At 38.4% G+C, this 19,657-nt stretch overlaps 1 protein-coding gene across 3 annotated transcripts in view; it reads left to right on the forward strand.

The window, feature by feature from the left end:
* Ptp69D (Protein tyrosine phosphatase 69D) overlaps positions 1-19,657 on the forward strand; it is a 976,604-nt gene that overhangs the window by 666,569 nt on the left and 290,378 nt on the right. For all 3 annotated transcript variants that reach the window (XM_068226166.1, XM_068226167.1, XM_068226168.1), the window contains one exon: positions 15,277-15,468. In XM_068226166.1, coding sequence (XP_068082267.1) covers positions 15,277-15,468 — 192 coding nt within the window. The remainder of the gene's footprint in view (positions 1-15,276; positions 15,469-19,657) is intronic.

Consider the following 19,657-nt stretch of genomic DNA (forward strand, 5'->3'; position numbering starts at 1 on the left):
TCATTGCAGAGATCCCATCCTCCAGTGTGATGTCAGAGTTTGAATGTTTAGAGGACCAATCTATCAGTTCATTCATTTATTCTTTTCTGTTACGTAAAAGTTACAATAATCAGGTGCAAATTTCATGAAGTTCTAAATATACAGTACTTTCATAGGCATTTAAAAGTGTCTATGTTTGTCGATATCACTGAGACCAACTACATAAGTCATTACAGTAGAACCTTGATAATTCGAAATCGGTTAATTCAAAATCCCGCCTAATTCGAAGAAGCTCTCGTTCCCGCAAACATGAGATACAGTTTTGCATGTTATTTAAATTGTTTAATTCGAAATACGGATAATTCATAATTCGAAGTACAATGTCGGCCCCAATACCGAAATTCAGACTTTTAATTCAAAAACGCCTCACATTTTAAAACAATAGAATGTTACAGAGTAATTTCAATTACATGTGATAAATATCATTTAACAAATTTATGTAATTCATCCAAGACTAGACTTTGTATTGATTAGGTTGTCTAATAAATAACTTACTGTTATTATTTCTATGAGTAATTTCAACTCTAAATTTATCCGCGTCATAATAGAACGTGTGTTCCGGAACGTGGAGGGGTAGCTTTCCGCACTTACACTCACTTCGGTGGATCTACAGTGTGCTTAATGATTGCTAAGTTGAATGAAATCGGAATTCTTTTTTATTCAACCTTTCAAGGAACGCCGTAATATCACGCAACAGGCAGTGTGCGGAAAAACAGAATCCGCGAACACTGGCGATGCCGACAGTTGCCGAAAAACGTGGCTCATATAATACATTCGTAGGCACCGAACAATATTATCATTGCAGATGAAACTGCATTGCTTTATTTTAGTGCAAGCCCAAACGGTCTTGTGGTTTTAAAGGAGAAAATGCCAGTCGGGGAATCGTACACGGGTGGAGGATGGGGGTCATTGTAGTGCGTTGCAATCACAGCCGTCTCGATCCTCTTATACTGCCTGCTCTCTGCCACTAGTTTAACACAGGAAGGCGCGACTACCAATATTTCTCCAAGTCGCCGTAAGAGTGCAGCAGTAGACGCACAATCTTCGCTTTCAGTGTGGGTGTAGCACTTTTGGTGCATGAATGTGTGTGAAAACCTGAGTTATTTCGTACAATGAGTAAATGTGTCTGGTCACTTCCGTTCGTACAAGAGATATTTTGTATAGAACTGTGAAATGAATTAATCATGTTATGCTTATAGATATTTCAAAAGTGATTTTAAGGTGTTGGTACTTGTTTCTTTCCGTTCGTGCAAGGTATATTTTTCGTAGAACTGAAACTTCAGATTCTTTCCCGAAATATTCAACTGTTGTATACCATTTTGCCAATCTCGGCAAGGTGGTTCGCAGTCAGAAAAGATACGACTCCGTGAAATACCGTCTAGAAGGGAATTAAGAGAAAAGCGGCTGTCGGCTTTATCTAGGTAAGGACCTAATAAAGGAAGTAATTGGATATCTTCAGATTACTTGCGCACTGTGCCTTTACACCTTATTTCAGAAGGTGATGGAGCCTACGCGGCTCAGGCGGCCTCTCACCGCTGGGTTCTGTGGTTCAAATCCCGGGCACTCCATGTGAGATTTGTGCTGGACAAGCGAAGGTGGGACAGGTTTTTCTGCGGATACTCCGGTTTTCCCTGCCATATTTCATTCCAGAAACACTCTTGAATATCATTTCATTTCATCTGTCATTCATTAATCATTGCCCCGGAGGAATGTGACAGGCTTCGGCAGCCGGCACAATTCCTATTCTCACGGCTAGATGGGGCTTTATTCATTCCATTCCTGACCCGGTCAAATGACTGGAAACAGGCTGCGGATTTTTTTTCCAGAAGGTGATTAAAGCCGTGGAGGATAGTGGATTCCTTGTGATAAGAATTGTGACAGACAATCACAAAACAAATGTCTTCATGTTTAGACATTTTGGACAGCCACGGATATCCAGACGATAATATTCCAGTCAAACTAGAAACAGGAAATCAAATCCTAATATGAGGGTACTAGGTTCGTGTTGGTGAAGAGAGGATGGAGTGTGACATTTGTGTCAGCAACATCTCACTGCCTAGAACTTCGACACCGCTAAATGGAACTGATTATGCATCAGGACAGAGGAGGAGTTCGATACCCAAAACCTTGTTTTGTTGCTTTGGTGAAGCATCTGCAGCAGTTCGTTTAAGCTGCTGTGCCCTATTATCGAAGTCCTTCAAACGTACGAGCGTAATACGAGGACTTGCGAAGTCTTCCCTTTCAGAATACCGGGTGATTTGGCCGTGTGGTTAGGAGTGTGCAGCTGTGAGCTTGCATCCAGGAGATAGTGGGTTCGAACCCCACTGGTGGTGATGGTTTTCCGTGATTTCCCATTTTCACAAAAGGTAAATGTTAGGGCTGTACGTTAATTAAGACTACGGCCGCTTCCTTCACAATTCCTAGGCCTTTCCTCTCCCATCGTCGCCATAAGACCTATCTGTGTCGGTGCGACGTAAAACAAATAGTAAATAAAAACCTTTCAGAATGTGTTTTTTTACAGTGTGAGGTCAAAGAACATCAGCAAACTGTTAGTGATATTATCCTAACCAAGTTCGTACGATCTGTTATTTGATATTGCGTTGGCAAGAACACAAAAAGGACAGTACCACTCCAAGCCTTCATCCAGGAAAATCTTTAAATTGTGCATGAAGAGGCCAACTGCAACTTCATACAGGTAATATTGCCGATATTTAATATTACTGATGTAATTTACGAGCTTCAGTGAACATATGACCATACTGCATAGTGTTTTGTAGGCTGTCGTCATTAGAATAAGTTTGGAACATTGTGCGTCTATGTCTGCCATCTAGCAGAGAAATTTTGTCGCAGCGTAGTCACAAAAAGGCTTGCATAGAGCAGGCAGTATAGGAGGATCGAGACGGCGGTGGTTGCAGTGCACATGGTAGCGAGAAACTTTATCCCCTCATCATAGGAAAGTTCGATAAGCCACAATGCTTAAGGACCTCGAGCACTTTCCGTGCTAGTACAGAGCATCTAAAAATGCAAACAGTACAGAAAATAATACATTTGCACAGGGGAACCACCATAATTTAACCTCGTCTTTGAATTGTGTGATTTTTTTTCTTTCGTTGCGTGAGGTTATGTTTGCCAGTGAGATATCCAAGTGCATTATTTGAATACTGTAAATGCACCTTCTTGGATACATTTTGGAAATAGTTCTTTTTTCATGGCATTTGAAAGGTATAAACTGTGTTTCAAGATTAACTGCATGCAGTAACGGGCCTTAGAATATTTTGTAACGCGGCAAGGGTTGGTACTTCTTAATTGCGAATTGGCGGTTAATTCAAAATCACGTAATTCGAAGTCCAATTTTTGAGTCCCAATGACTTCGAATTAACAAGGTTTTACTGTAATTTTGTTATTTTGAAAAAGCTTCATGCGTCTATTGTAGAAATTAATGAGTATGATGGGTTATATCATTACAGCTTATAATTAAATTATATAAAGTTTAATTTATATTTTCACTTGTTTCTCGTTTCATTTTTCTTCATGCAAGAATAAACAGAACAAAATAAGTGCAAGCAAATATAGAGGACTATTTTTGTTACCTGTGGCACTACAATTGCCTGCAACCTCTTTTCAGCATTTATCTAGAACGCATCTGTTATGGTGCAAATTGTGACACTAATTCCATTTAGCAGTTTTGTGGAAAGTTTCACTTATTAATCTCCTCTTATCCACAGTTACAGTGTTACAACACAACATGACCAACATGATGGCAATGTGTCACCACATAGAGGGGGCGATCAAGTGATGTGACTATAAATTACTGCGCTAGTTCCAACCAGCTGTATCCTGAAATATCAGACCAATTTGATTCTTGGTGGACGGCGAGATGCATGGCGAGTTGTGGGGCTCCAACATGTTTAGACTCATTTTCTGCTGTTGATTTGTTCCCTCATCGCCACTCGGCGAGATGCGCGGCAAGATGAACAATTCCAACATGATTTTTGTCCTAAGAAGACAACTACTAACTCAGCAATCTTTCTCTATGAACAATAAAATTGGATAATTCTGAAGTTTATTGCCAGGGTTCACTCAGTCTTGTGAAACTAGCTAAGGACTGGCTGAGATGAGAGGTAATGGACCCAGTCAAGAAAGCCAAGCAATACGACTCGGTATGATGTCATACTTTCAACATAACAGTCCAATCTGTCTCTGCCATCTGGCTGTGAAGCAGTCTTCTTTGCAGGCTGAGGCCCCACTGGGCTATGCACCTTAGTTTTTGTAAAGTTCAAGCCAAAACATCACAGTGAACAGTGATATACACACTTGGTTCAGATGTTTTCCTTCCTGTTCACTACAACTATTCTCTCATTTGAATTTCCCCCTTTTCACAGACCTGTATTACATTTTCTCTCACCTGGCGAGTTGGCCGTGTGGTTAGGGGCGCGTGGATGTGAGCATTGGAGCTTGCATCTGGAAGATAGTGGGTTCGAATCCCACTGTTGGCAGCCCTGAAGATGGTTTCCAATTTTCACATCAGGCATTTGCTGGGGCTGTGCCTTAAAAATTAAGGCCACGGCCACTTCCTTCCAACTTCTAGGTCTTTCCTATCCCATCGTCGCCATAATAGTTGTGTCAGTGCGATGTAAAGCCACTAGCAAAAAAAAAATATCATATTAAAACTGACACTGTAATAAATTTCCTTATCTGTCAAGCACAATAACGATAGTTAACGCATAAGAGCTGAAGAATCTTCAGGTGTCCACTTGATTAGGATAGTGAGGGTCGTGATGGCTGAGTGATATCCTTACTGACTGCTTCCCAAAGTGGCGGTAGTTCCAGTCCTGATCATTGCTCGCAAGTATTTTAAAACTCTGGGGTTCTGATGAAATGTAAAGCTGGAGGTCCTGTTCCTATTATCAAAATTGCAAGCTTTCTCCTTTTTTTGTTGAATGAATCATATCATTCTGCATTTTTAACATTTTTGTTTCAGGTCTTATGTCTTCACTCAATAAACTATGTTTGACATACTGGAAAGTTTTCACCCTGCAACAAGTCCAGAGGGGAAACTTAATGTATTTGTAATGAATCAATATACAACATATCTTCTAAGCAATTTTTTTCTGAAATGAATGTCTCGATGTTCAGTAACTGCAAATCAGTTCTTTATAGTGAACCAGTTTATGTTTAATTGTATTTTTTTAGTATAATGGGAATATTTAACCTTCCAGCTTGGTTACCATTAGGTCACTAAAATTATTTTCACATAAACATTCCCCATCACATAATCACTCCAGTCATAAATATCTTTCTTCCCTGACATGAATTCATTATTACAGTCTCTTTCAGTCTGCTTTGAAGTATCCTTCTCACTAGCTGGCAATTCCTTTACAAACTGATGAATGTCTATCGTTTATTGCTTTCATTAAATCTATCTTTTATGCTTTCATGGAACTGTGAAGAGTGTTTTCCTTTTAGAAAGCTTTAAATTGTTTTGACAAGCCAGATGGCCATGCAATTAGGGTCACACAGCTGTGAACTTGCATTTGGGAGATAGTGGGTTGGAAGGAGAAGATGATGAAGCCTGAAGGACAGTAATCTCCTCCAGCTTTGCGAAGAGATAGAATGATAGGACACATCTTAAGACACCCAGGACTTGTTCAGTTGGTTTTTTTTGTCAGAGCCCTCGATTCTTATCACTGCAGACTGATTTTTATACATATTGTAGATAATTCTTCGTTCTCGGTATCTGATCCCAATCACCTTCAGAATCTTAAATAGCTTGGTCCAGTCAACATTATCGATTGCCTTTTCTAGATCTACGAATGCCATGTACATGGGCTTGTCCTTCTTGATTCGATCCTCTATGATCAGACGTAAAGTCAGGATTGCTTCACGTGTTCCTACATTTCTTCTGAAGCCAAATTGATCTTCTCCCAACTCAGCTTCAACTTGTCTTTCAATTCTTCTGTAAATAATACGTGTTAAAATTTTGCAGGCTTGAGATACTAAACTAATGGTGCGGTAGTTTTCACACTTGTCAGCACCAGGTTTCTTGGAAATAGGTATAACAACATTCTGCCGAAAATCGGATGGTATTCTCCTGTCTCATACATTTTACACACTAAATGGAATAACCTTGCCATGCTGGTTTCTCCTAAGGCAGTCAGTAATTCCGAGGGAATGTTATCAATTCCAGTTACCTTGTTACCGAGCTCGATAGCTGCAGTCGCTTAAGTGCGGCCAGTATCCAGTATTCGGGAGATAGTGGGTTCGAACCCCACTGTCGGCAGCCCTGAAAATGGTTTTCCGTGGTTTCCCATTTTCACACCAGGCAAATGCTGGGGCTGTACCTTAATTAAGGCCACGGCCGCTTCCTTCCCACTCCTAGCCCTTTCCTGTCCCATTGTCGCCGTAAGACCTATCTGTGTTGGTGTGACGTAAAACAACTAGCAAAAAAAAAAAGTTACCTTGTTCCTATTTAGGTCACTCACAGCTCTGTCAAACTCTGGCCTCAAAATTGGGTCTCCCATTTAATCAGCATCAACAGCGTCTTCTTGTTCCAGAACCATATCATCGACATTTTTACCTTGATAAAACTGTTCGATATGTTCCTGCCATCTTTCTGCTTTGTCTTCTTTCCCTAGAAGTGGCTTTCCGTCTGAGCTCTTAATATTCATACACCTAGATTTCCTTTCTCCAAAGGTTTCCCTGATTTTTCTGTATCCCTTTCAGATCGTGTACGCACAATTTTGCGGGTTTCGTATTTTATTTATGTCTGAGCTTATTCTGAACTTATTTTACGTTTTCTTGGTGCTAGACCAGACTGCAGTGCTTGTGCGGGACACGTATATACTTCAGTTGTTTTTATGTATCGCTTCACCCCCAGGGGGCAGGAAGAAGAGTTTAAAAATACAGTTCATCGGCAAGGTGGTGGGAAGCAGTAATGCCTAAAATAAGTATTTATTTATTGCATTCATATTAATCTACAAGCTCTACTGAATATCAGAATATAATCAATGAAGTGTGTAAATTGTTTAGTGAACGTAAATTGTGAACTTACATCATCATACGTAATACCACGAGGTTTTGAATGTTGATACGCACAAGTGTGCGGGCTAGGTTTCCCTACAGGCAATGCATGCACGAGTGCTGGGTGGTACCACCAAAAGGATTGTGAAAGCAGAACTCTTACTCTACGTGAGAAATGTAATGTATAAGATCTTAATTGTTTAAAATACATTGCTCCACACTGTAAAATAGAACATTTGATCATGTACCTGTGTATATTCACATGTACTGAGCTGAATTATTTTTTTTTTTTTAATTTTGTAAGTAGTGAATTAAGTCTTGACGCGCACAATTGTGTGGGTGCTTTTGGTCCGATGTTAATTTTTATTTTGTGGAATGAACTAAAAATATACGTATTTAAGAGCATTTTAGTCAGTTTTTTATGTTCAAACAAAAATTCACACCGCCAGTTTTCTTTCAGTTCTGGAAGGGGTATGCAGCATCTACCTTTCCTAGGACCATACAAGCTTCGACATCCTTGCACTTCTCCTTCAGCCATTCTTCCTTAGCTACCTTGGACATTCTATCCACTTCGTTCTTTAATCGCCTCTATTCTTTCCTGCCCTCTTTATTTCTAGCATTCTTGTATTTTCGTCATTCACCTATCAGGTCTAGTATCTCCTGAGTTATCCACTGATTTTTAGTTGATCTTTTCTTCCTTCCTAACATTTCTTCAGCAGCCCTACTGATTTCCTTTTTCATGACTATCCATTTCTCCGGTATTGTTTCCTTCAGCCTTTTCATTTAGTCCTTGTGCAACATGTTCCTTGAAACAATCCCTCACACTCTTTTCTTTCAACTTGTCTAGATCCCATCTCTTTGCATTCCTTCCTTTCTTCAATTTGTTCAACTTCAGGTGACATTTCATAACCAACAAGTTGTGGTTAGAATCCACGTCTGCTCCTGGGAAAGTTCTGCAATCTAACACCTGGTTTCTGAATTTCTGCCTAATCATAATGAAGTCTATTTGATACTCATAGACTTGTTAGTTCCATCACTGCTAATCATTACAATTTCTATTCCATAATGGGAACTGGTAAATATTGATTCTGTAGTCAGATCATCAATCACCAAATCTACGTGAGTGGTGTTAGCAGTATGCAAGCCACTGGATGCCACTGTAAATAACCACCAGCTGACGCAGAACTGCTAGATGGTGTTTCCAGAGATGCCAACTATTACGAGTCAATCGTAATAATTACGAATTACCCACCATAATTATGCCTTTACGAATTACACACCACAAATTACGATTTTTTGTTCATTTTTAAATCTAACTGTATGAAGTGTTCAAAAGGATACACAAGGAATGCCATTACAGCTTGAAATTCTCAGAATATTCTTTTCGAGTTTCTCGGTATTCATTTAACCCCCTTTTGTGTCCCTCGTTTAAGAATATTTCAAGTTTTCATGCGCCGAACGCAGTGTGTGCTTCTAGTACTGGAAAAAAAAAGGGCACCTGTGAAGTGGTGTATATATTGCGGAGTTGTTGTCTTTGTTCGTCACATGAACAGACATAATGCAAAGTATGCAAGTTCTTTTCTGTTTGTTTTGGCGTCAAAGTGGTGACAAACTCAGTTTCATTGTGAATACTGTGTGCGTGACTGTTGAAGTATTTATTGCGATTTTGCTTGCCAGATTTACATATATTTCTCTTCTAGGATATATGCTAATCGTATGTTACGAAATGCGAAAGGTTTGAAATAATGAAGCAATTTCTTGTGCAGGAAAATACGTGTAATGACGTTACCGTGACTAGTGACGCTAGTACGGTAATAAACCAAAAATAGTTCAAAAATTTAGGGAGCAATACTCAAATGTATGGCGCTCTTTACTGTGTTTCTCAAAATCTCATTCGCATGTGTTTTGTAGTGTGTGTAGCTGCGATTTTTCAGATGCGCGTGATGAAGAACAAGACTTAATTCTGTGCTAGTATGAACTCTGAACTGTTAAGTGCTCTGTTAGTGCAGAGGATGCACATGATATCAAAAGAAAAAGCATGTCACCAATGTATGTTTACCAAACAGGAACTACAAGCTGCTAAGAGAGCAAGTACAGTACTCAACAAAAGAAATGATCCTTCAACCTGCACTCAGATATGTACTACAGATCACATTTTACTTTAACAAGAATCATACACTCTTTATATGCCAGTATTTAAATTGTTACATCTGGTAGAATTGTATGTTTTTCATTGATTTTTCAATGATATGCAAGTTAGTAAGATCTCGGGAAAAAATTATACGGCCACCCCCCCCCCCCCCCCCCTAGCGGGTGCATTACGAATTGCCTTTCTTGAAAGTTGGCATCTCTGTGTTTCCACATTGACCAGCGTAAATAAAATGAAATGTTCCCGTAGTGCTTGTTAAAATCTTGCTGAAATGCTGTTGGACATTGTCAGGGCGGCACATGAAGATATGGTTAAAACTGACACATTCTTAATTTGTGGCAGGTATAAATTCGCAAATGATAGATAAAATTAATGAATAGAAGGAGACAGAAAGCGTGTTAGACAATGGCATAGGTTATATGAGACTTACCTCTCGTTGTGGCATGTGGTGCGTGGTGTATTGTTGTGTGTCTCATACTAAGGGTTGTGAGATTCAAAGGAAAAGGAAGGAGCGGTGCAAGGCGAGGGGGTGGGGCAAGGGGCGAGGTCACGGAAAGGAGGGGGGGGAGTGGAAGGGGGGAATTAAGGCGGGCCAAAGGATGTGGAAAAAGAGATGGCTGCTGAGGAAAAGTGCTGTGAATATTATGAAAAACTGTTGGTTTGATGTTTCTAAAAATGGGAATTAGAAGGTCAAATAGGATATGTGGCTTTTCTGATATGTCATTAAGATTATGATTCAGGTTAAAATATTGACCGATATGTATGAAGCAGCTTTCAGTAATGTTAAGTAGGGGTCATTTTTTGATGATTTTTGAGAATTTCCATATCTTGTATTATGTCTAATTTTGTGATTATAGTCATCCATATGCTGTCCTACAGCTGAAAATTTATTGTACTTCAGGGCATTGACGTGTTCAGAGTACCTTATATTAAAATTCCTCCCAATCTGTCCGACGTGAGAAGAATTGCAACTGGTGCAAATAATCCTGTATACTCCTGATTTTGGAAAACTATTGAACTTGTTTATGGATGTGGCATTTTGTAAGACTTGTGCATTTCTATTGTTGGTTTTGAAAAATACTTTTACATCGTGCTTTTTAAAGATGTTGGTGACTTTGTAAATTTGTTCCTTGAACGTAAAGATAGAAAGTGAGGTGTTGTTTTGTTTTGTTTTTTTTAAGTGGTAGAGGGGCAATATTTATATTTATTGATTATTTTTTCAGTAAAGAAACTGTTGTAGCTATTAGATTTAGCTATATTACGAATGGTAGGTAAGGGTTATTCTGCCCGAAGGCAGGTCCGAACCTCCGCAGAGGTGTTCCTGAGCCGGAGTTTACGTGCGGTAGGGTGGCCAGATCCTTTCCGCTCCTCCATTCCCTTACCCCCCACCAACAGCACGTGGCAACCCATCCAACTCTTGACCACGCCCAATGTTGCTTAACTTCAGAGATCTCACGGGATCCGGTGTTTCAACACGGCTACGGCCGTTGGCTTACGAATGGTGTTTAACTCATTTTTAAGGTCTCTTTTAGACATTGGAACATTGAAGGCTCGGTACACCATGCTGTTGTACGCTGCTCGTTTGTGAATTTGGGGGTGTGAAGAATCTTGACGAATTGTAGTGACTGGGTGGGTTTTCTGAAAATTTTATATCGTAATAGTTAAGTCCAAAAAAAATTAATTTTCTATTTAATTTCGGATTCAAGTGTGAATTTTATATGCGGGTCAATGTTATTTAGATTAATGAGTACTCGCACATCAAGGTAACATTCAAGTGGGCAAAAGGTAAGCGTCAACACCGCAGTACTAATAATTGTTCCAGTTACCCTCCCCATTTTGTTTCTTACATTTTTAATCTGGTTAATTCTAACTTCTTCCTTTACAGAGCTTATATACACCTGACATCGTGACATCACAACTGTCCCACAGCCCGTTCTCTTTTTGATCAACAAGCTAACGTTAGAATGCCACAACATCGACGCATCACACCACAATATTAGTGTATACAAAAGAAGATAGTTAATGACACTATTACAATTTTAATGCACCACCAAATATAGTAATCAATAATAAGCCTTCAATCAAGAATACAACAATAAAATAACTTCTACCTTCGAAAGTTGCAACACTGAATTTTATCAACCTTTGAATGAGAACTAATCACTAGATCTGAGCATATAGTTAAATAATATGTCAAAATTTTATGTGTTGGAATGTGTATTTCCTTTTTAAATCTTGTTTAAAAATGTTTTAACTCACTTCAGTTTTACCAATGTCTGTACCATATATCAAAATTGTCAAAAACAGATCAGATGTAAGGCTATTCAGACGTTTGCTCTATTAACCAGCGGTTCGTCTTAGGTCTGACGCTAGACTCGTCAGAGTGGGATGTGTTGGACCCTACCCACTGATGCTGCGGTGTATGCAGGTGAACTTATCAGAAGCCCTTATAAGAGGCACAGTCTGATAACAGCATACGGGAGATAAATCTCCACAATGGAATTATTATATTATTATTATAATGCATATGCATTATTATTATTATTATTATTATTATTATTATTATTATTATTATTATTATTATTATTATTATTATTATATGTTAATCACTCTTTACTTTAGACCAAGGCATTAGACCTTTAGCATATAAATTGTCTATTCAAGTTCCTTAAATAAAGACTATACATCATGTTAATGTTTTAAATTATAAGAATTTTTAGATTATATCATAGCTAAACAGGTACCTGTTTTGGTATTGTGGTGATGATAAGGCTGTTGATGCCCTTTAAAAGGGGCGAAACATGTCCCATGTTCATAGTTTAATGAGGAAAGAACATTAATCTTATGATTGATTGTATTGAATAGGTGGAAAATATCACACACTAAAATTTACACAATTAAAAAAGAGTTGAGTTTTGCATCAGTGATTGGCAGCAAAGACTTTACACTAGAACACGTCAGGACAGTGCTAACTTACAGCACAGTAATAGATTCCACTGCGGCTAGGAGTGCTAAATTCAGTTTTCACGTATGGTGGTTTTTTTTTTTTTATAACTGTCGTGTTGAGATACATGGCTTGTGGCTGGGAGTCATCTGAAATTATGCGTCATGGAAGTTACTGCCACAAAATGTGTAACGGAAGTGTAACTCCTGCAACCGTGCAGCCATTGGTGGGTGGTCATGACCGAGAGACATACGTATCTATGATCATTTGATTTTCTCAAAGGGAAAAGTGGTTTATTTGTTGTTCTATATTTTTTGTTCTATGGAAGGGTCTTTGTTATCAGTGAGATTGTTGAATAACCCAGTGCGCTTGATTGTGCTTGTAGCCTCTTTCACATTCCAATCAGAAGTTAGAAATTTATTTATTCAAAATCATTCTTTCCAACTTCGGAAACTTTCCTTCGTGCACTCGTTTTCTTTTTCCGTTTCTATTTTGTTTATATGCATTTTCAATTTTGTCTTGCTTGCCCACAATAGTGTTCAAAGTAGAAGGTGCTAGTTATAACGTTTGCCCCTACTCTGTTGAAAGTTAGAAACTTCATTTTGTTCTGTATTGAACTGGGATTACAGTAAAATGAAAATGTTAAAGGTCCACCTTTTCAATACCATGAATATTTATTGATGTGAATATATATCACATAACGTTTAGAGAAGGTTGGATGGTGATGTGATATATATTCACATCAATAAACATTCATGGTATTGATAAGGTAGACCTTTAACATTTTCATTGTACTGCCCCAACTGTACGCGTTTAAGATCTGGATTCCTATCTCTTTCTTGAAGGATTTTAATTTTTCTTCATTAGTGAGTGGTTTCACGACCCTTTTCTTATCCGTAGCTAGGCTATCACAAGACAGATACTGTATGTACCACGCTACTGAACTTCTAACGATTATCCTATTAATCCGTAAGTAGGCTGTCAAACGACAAATAATCACATCACTTCTTTTTTACCACTCAACACAATAAATTGAAACTAATGCCAATAGCTGTTCTTATGATGATTTAAATCAGTGTGATATGACTGAAGTTAAAATAAGTCTGTAGTACAGCAATAGCAGATCTTTGACAGTTCATTTGTGGGTGCTGTTAAGTAATAAGGCTTCATTATACTGTAGGCTTACCCCATTAAAAAGTTAAGTAAAGATGCAAGCAATGGTAAAGCGGTGTACCATTCGAGTAAAAATACAAACTGCTAGTTTGACAGTTGGCAAGTTTTTATTATTCATAGGGAGTAATTACTCCCTGAATATTCACCGGCGAGTCTGTCCGAACTAGTGCCTGGTACTGCCTAAGTTTCGTGTTCAAGATAGCTGGCGAAGGCGCTTAATTCCGTATGGCAAGTATAACCTCACGAGAAATTCTTACTCGAACAAAGTGACCAGAAAGCAGTTTTTAAATTATCCACTGGTCAGAGACCTAAGGCTTCAACTCACATTTCATTATATAATTGTTTTAGGCAGAAAGTAATCTGCTATAATACGTAGGTACTGTAGCTACTTCTATGAACCCAAGGGCAAAAGAATGTCATATCTGTTCTTTTGTGTTTTACACATCTTTTAATAGTCCAGTATTTAACATGCTCCAGTAGAGAATTATTTATATTTGTTCTCTCGACTTTTTCACAGTTTTTAGTGCTCTCCTTTATCTCCTGAAACACTGCACACACAATGTAAAATGTACTTCCTTTCTGCAATATTTCTTCTACTTTTGGACCAATGATGTTAGCCCTCTTTAAACAACAAACATCTAATTTTAATCCTCTCTTCCCTGTACTCTCCTTCACCATATCCATCCACCTCTTTCTGGGCCTTCCCCATGTCTTCCTCATATTATTTTCTCCGTAAATATTTATTCATTCATTTACCTTTCATAGACTGCACAATTACATATTATGTAATATACCAAGAGTATAAGAATACTTGCTTTGTAACTCTCTCCTCTTTCATTCTCATCATCTGTCCATACCATTTCAGCTTTTACTGGTCTGTATCTTGTCTTGATGTTGAGGGAATCCAATTCTCTCTCTGATTTCTATGTTTCTGATTTTATCCCTTCGTGTTTTCCCAATTATGCCTTTAAGGAATTTAATCTCGGTTCCTTGGATTCTGCTTTCTTCATATTTTGTTTTCCATGTGCCCACCGTAAATGTCAAAATTGGTGTGTAATACAATGAGTACTGAATTTTCCTGCATTTCTCTGGAACGTACTGGTTCCACGCTATACCTCACACATTGGTAAAGCCCATTGGCTTGTTGGATTCTCTTTCCAATTTCCTTGTTTATTTTCCCATCATCTGCAAGTATTACACTCGCCAAATATATGAAGATGTTCACAACTTCTAATGGTCTTCCATTAACTTCAGTATTCTCTCTTCCTTCTCTATTACCTCTCATCGTCATTACCGAGCTCGATAGCTGCAGTCGCTTAAGTGCAGCCAGTATTCGGGAGATAGTAGGTTTGAACCCCACTGTCGGCATCCCTGAAAATGGTTTTCCACGGTTTTCCATTTTCACACCAGGAAAATGCTGGGGCTGTACCTCAGTTAAGGCCACGGCCACTTCCTTCCCACTCCTAAACCTTTCCTATCCCATCATCGCTATAAGACATATCTGTGTCGGTGCGACGTAAAGCAACTAGCAAAAAAAAAAAAAAAAAAAACCTCTCATCATCACTACTGTCTTACACTTCCCCACACTTATTTTCATTCCATATTCCTCTGTCTCGACCACACCTGGAATACTGGAGACGGTTAACTGATGATGATGATGATGATGATGATGATCCTCTATCTCCCGATTCCATATAGTAATTTGTTCTTGTACTTCCATTTCATCTTCTCCTCACTTTACTATGTCATCTGCAAAGAGTAAAGCCTTTGACCCATTGCTTTCCATTTTCTTGTTGTGCATTCTTATTGTTTTCATCCATGACTGACATATTATATAGCTTTATTTGTAATCTTTAATGTTGAATCATATTTTATGATTTAATATATTATGCTTTTCAGACCCAATTAATCTGACAGAAAATGATGTTAAAAAGTGCATTTAATATTACAGGACCAATGGACAATACTGTATGTGATTTCTGGCGTATGATTTGGGAACAACACTTAGAAATGATACTTATGTTAACAAATCTAGAAGAATACAGCAAAACCAAATGTGCAAAATACTGGCCTGATGAAGCAGAAGGGGAAAAAGTTTTCGGTGACATAACACTTTCCCATGTTCAAGAAAAGAGATATTCAGGTAAAATTTCATGTTCTCTTGAATTATGTTATAGATATAGCTCCAACTATGGCACTTTGTCAAATACCATAAGATTTCATTTTAAGGGAAATTTCCTGCTGAAATTCCAGAACTTTTTGGACTTTTTGACTATTTCCACTCCAATTTAAATTCCTCATTCTTAGGCATTCCACTGTAATTTATTTAAGGAAAAATTACCTCCTTTGCCAGTGTCATAATTCTATAGGAAATAACTGTTTTATTTAGAAAGCTGAAAAAAATTGGTTATACAGATTGTTTCTCAGTACATATTGTACCTGTCCCGGGGAATGACAGAGTACCAAGTCTAAAAATTATGCCTCACAAATATGTCATGGACGAAGATCTTATGGATGACAGAACCTCGGAGAATCAAACCCAGGCATCGTGGTCCCATTCTCCCTACTTTCATTCCAAGCAATAGCTTTGCTCAAGAGCATATGGGTCGTTGTCCTGTCCGACGAAAATAAAGTGAGCATGTAAAATAAATATCTTGAAAGTAGGGCACTATAGTGAGGGGAATACAGTAATCTAATAAAAAGATAAGAGTGGATTTCAAATTTGTTGAAAACCGTTTATTCACAATGAAAGACACTTCACTTTGACCGTAATACAAACGTCGATGCCAACTACCTTGCCTGAGTGGTAATTGTTGAGATTCGTTAGCTGTTAATTCCACCACCGAGCTCGATAGCTGCAGTCGCTTAAATGCGGCCAGTATCCAGTATTCGGGAGATAGTAGGTTCGAACCCCACTGTCGGCAGCCCTGAAAATGGTTTTCCGTGGTTTCCCATTTTCACACCAGGCAAATGCTGGGGCTGTACCTTAATTAAGGCCCCGGCCGCTTCCTTCCCACTCCTAGGCCTTTCCCGTCCCATCGTTGCCATAAGACCTATCTGTGTCGGTGCGACGTAAAGCAACTAGCAAAAACAAAAAAAACAAAAAAAGTTAATTCCACCTGGTCTGGTAATAATCTATTCTGTCCTTTCAGTTTATGATTCCGTAAAATTATAACACCTGCAGATCCTGTTTTGAATCTCATTGATTTATTACACCTTTATTATTTTACAGAAATATTTATACCCTCTTTTGTATATCGGCTATGAATCTTCCCTTACGGATAAACACAGATTCATTCCTTGGTCATAATATTCACTTATTAATTCTAATGTTACCATAATTAAACACAAGAAGAATAACACAATAAATCACTCCGTAACACCTTATCAGATAGTTGGCATGTCTGAATTTTATCATACTTTCGTCACTCATAACATTGAGTACTCTCTCTGTGGAAATACTTTATTATTCTGCCATGAAATCTGTAGTCGCTATAATTATTAGATAACAAATGAAAACTTAATCATAATTAAACACGCGATCTCAAGGTACACGGTCTCTTGGGGTGATACACTTATATATACAACGTTGAAGAATGGAGACTCCAGTCTGAGCCTACAAACCTTAACCATATGACCTTGACACGCACAACAAATAATACACTGTATGATGGAGCGTCATCCTGTGAAGAAAGACATAAATAATACCCTCAGCGCTCCATGAAGTCATTTAGGTTCGATCCTGGCTCAGTTTGGTGGTATTTGAAGGTGCTCAAATACATCAGCCTCATGTCTGTAGATTTACTGGTATGTAAAAGAACTCCTGCAGGACTGAATTCTGGCACCTCGGCATCTCCGAAAACCATAAAAATAGTCAGTGGGATGTAAAGCCAATAATATTATTATTATTATGAAGTCATTTTGCCTGACAAGGCCATCAGTCACATGCTCATGAACTTAATACCCACTCTACTCAATTGCCTTTAGAATATGATTTGAAGGTCCTTACCGATGGGGAAAATTTGATATAACACTTAACACATTCACGTACTATCATCTAGGTCATGGTTTCACAACTCAGTCAGCATTTCTTTCTTCATATCACATCAGCCTCAAAACTAGAGGAGGATATCTACAACCATGCAAATTTAATCCCTTGAAAAAAAAAAAAAGAAAATCTGGCAAACACTATTTGAGTCCCTTTCTTTACCGGTGTTTCATTAAACAAATATAATGTATAGGGTACATCAACAAACACTAGTTCATGGGTAATCCTAATAATTAACCCTTGGATAACTAAACTAAATATCTATATTTCCACCCTTCAAGAACGCCTATCTCGAAACCTACATGTATAAAAACATCAGAATGGATTTTGGCACACTCAGTTATGTCATAATTAATCTGCAACTACCAATTTTCATGCAAAGAATAATTTTTGAGAGTACTCAGCCTAGATCATGTTGAAACCTCGTTCATCACCCAGGGCGTCTGCCCCACTGCTTAGTACTCCATGGCGAGAGCTGGGCTGGCTGCAGGTTTTGATTTCATTGGGCTCTGTGTGGCTTCCATACTAAGTGTGATGACGTCTGCTTGAATTGCCTCCAGAGATATCCTACGATGTCTGGATGAATGCAACGTGTGCTGGCACATTGGTGCGCTTATGCTGGGGTTCATAACCCTCGTTGTCAATGGTCCTGGTTTGAGGTTACGGCATTCAGAGGCATAAAACACAAAAGAATGAGACACTGTGTTATTCATGTTATGTTTTCTGACCTCTAGTATTTATCTATCAATAAATTTGTAGCTACCCACTCATGTGACTCGAGATGGATTTCTACGATAGCAAATAAGTCCATATAATGCCGTTTCTAATACGTGTGATGATACCACAGTTTCATAACATGGCACCGCCTAATAATTATGTTACCGGGCAAGTTGGCCGTGCGGTTAGGAGCGCGCAGTTGTGAGCTCGCATCCAGGAGATAGTGGATTCGAACCCCACTATCGGCAGCCCTGAAGATGGTTTTCCGTGGTTTCCCATTTTCACATCAGGCAAATGCTGGGGCTGTGCCTTAAGACCACAGCCGCTTCCTTCCCATTCCTAGGCCTTTCCTGTCCCATCATCACCGTAAGACGTATCTATGTCGGTGTGATGTAAAAAATAATAGCAAAAAAAAAAAATTATGTTCATGGCAAGCTCTTGTTTATAACTTGGTATATACCTTCTTAACTATAATCATTTAACCCTTCAAGATGGCCTTCTCACATCCACTCATGGCCTATTTAATTTTATTATCAGTTCCACTGCTGTTCAACTTTAACAAAATAATAGCCCTGACTATCTCACATTTATTTGTTATTGAGCAGGACAAGGTAGCCCAGCCTTTTGGCAACTCGGACATTTACTCCAAATAATTATGTGTGAAGTACGGTCATACACTTACTCACTCTAAAGACAGTGACCCAAAATATTCTCGCACAACGCACCTTGATTTTATCACACATCACTTCATTGAAATATAATAAGTATGTCATAAATCTGAGCATAATAAGGTAGCTTCCAATAAAGAAGATTTTCACTCACAATATATAACTTGTAAACTGAGAATAAGTCTCCCAAACAGAATGTCACGACCACACCAAGAAATGAAATAAGAATGGATAATTTGGTATAGCTGCTGTTTCCTTTATAGTCTACGGGTGGTTTTCTCTTGAGAGGGGGTAATCACGCCTTCTTTTAAAAACTCGCTCTGCTAAAAGCCGGTTCTCAGAATTAAATGGACATTTATTTAATAGCTCTCTTCATGCTCTCTGTACTGATCGGATTTTATCCAGAACTGATTTTGCGTTTCAAAGTAATTACGATTGCAACCGTTGGATTTAGGCGCACACTGTGGGGGTGATGGGGAATCCTTGGCTCTGAGTTATGGAACCCCCAAGGGTCATCTGGTTTCAAGGAATGCGATGCTTTAAGTGGCGTCGAGAAACAAACTACATTTCTACATCATTGGATACTGCAAATTATGCAAAGTTTATTGATCCTTTTTATATAGTTTTCCTGTGCTTATTATGAATGATCATTATTGTTGTTATTATTATTATTATTATTATTATTATTATTATTATTATTATTATTATTATTATTATTATTGGTGAGCCCGTGAAATTAGTGGGTTGGTATCCTTGGAATAAGCAGGAAAGTGATTGTAATGTACAGTTCTTAGGTTGAGACCCTGTAAATTAGCCACGCCTTATGACACAAACAGAATCCTAAGCCTTGCGTCATCTTATCCTCTCTTGCACAATTGGGAGGGTAATACCAAGGTCAC

This window comes from Anabrus simplex, chromosome 2, assembly GCF_040414725.1.
Source record: "Anabrus simplex isolate iqAnaSimp1 chromosome 2, ASM4041472v1, whole genome shotgun sequence".
Classification (NCBI taxonomy): Eukaryota; Metazoa; Arthropoda; class Insecta; order Orthoptera; family Tettigoniidae; genus Anabrus; species Anabrus simplex.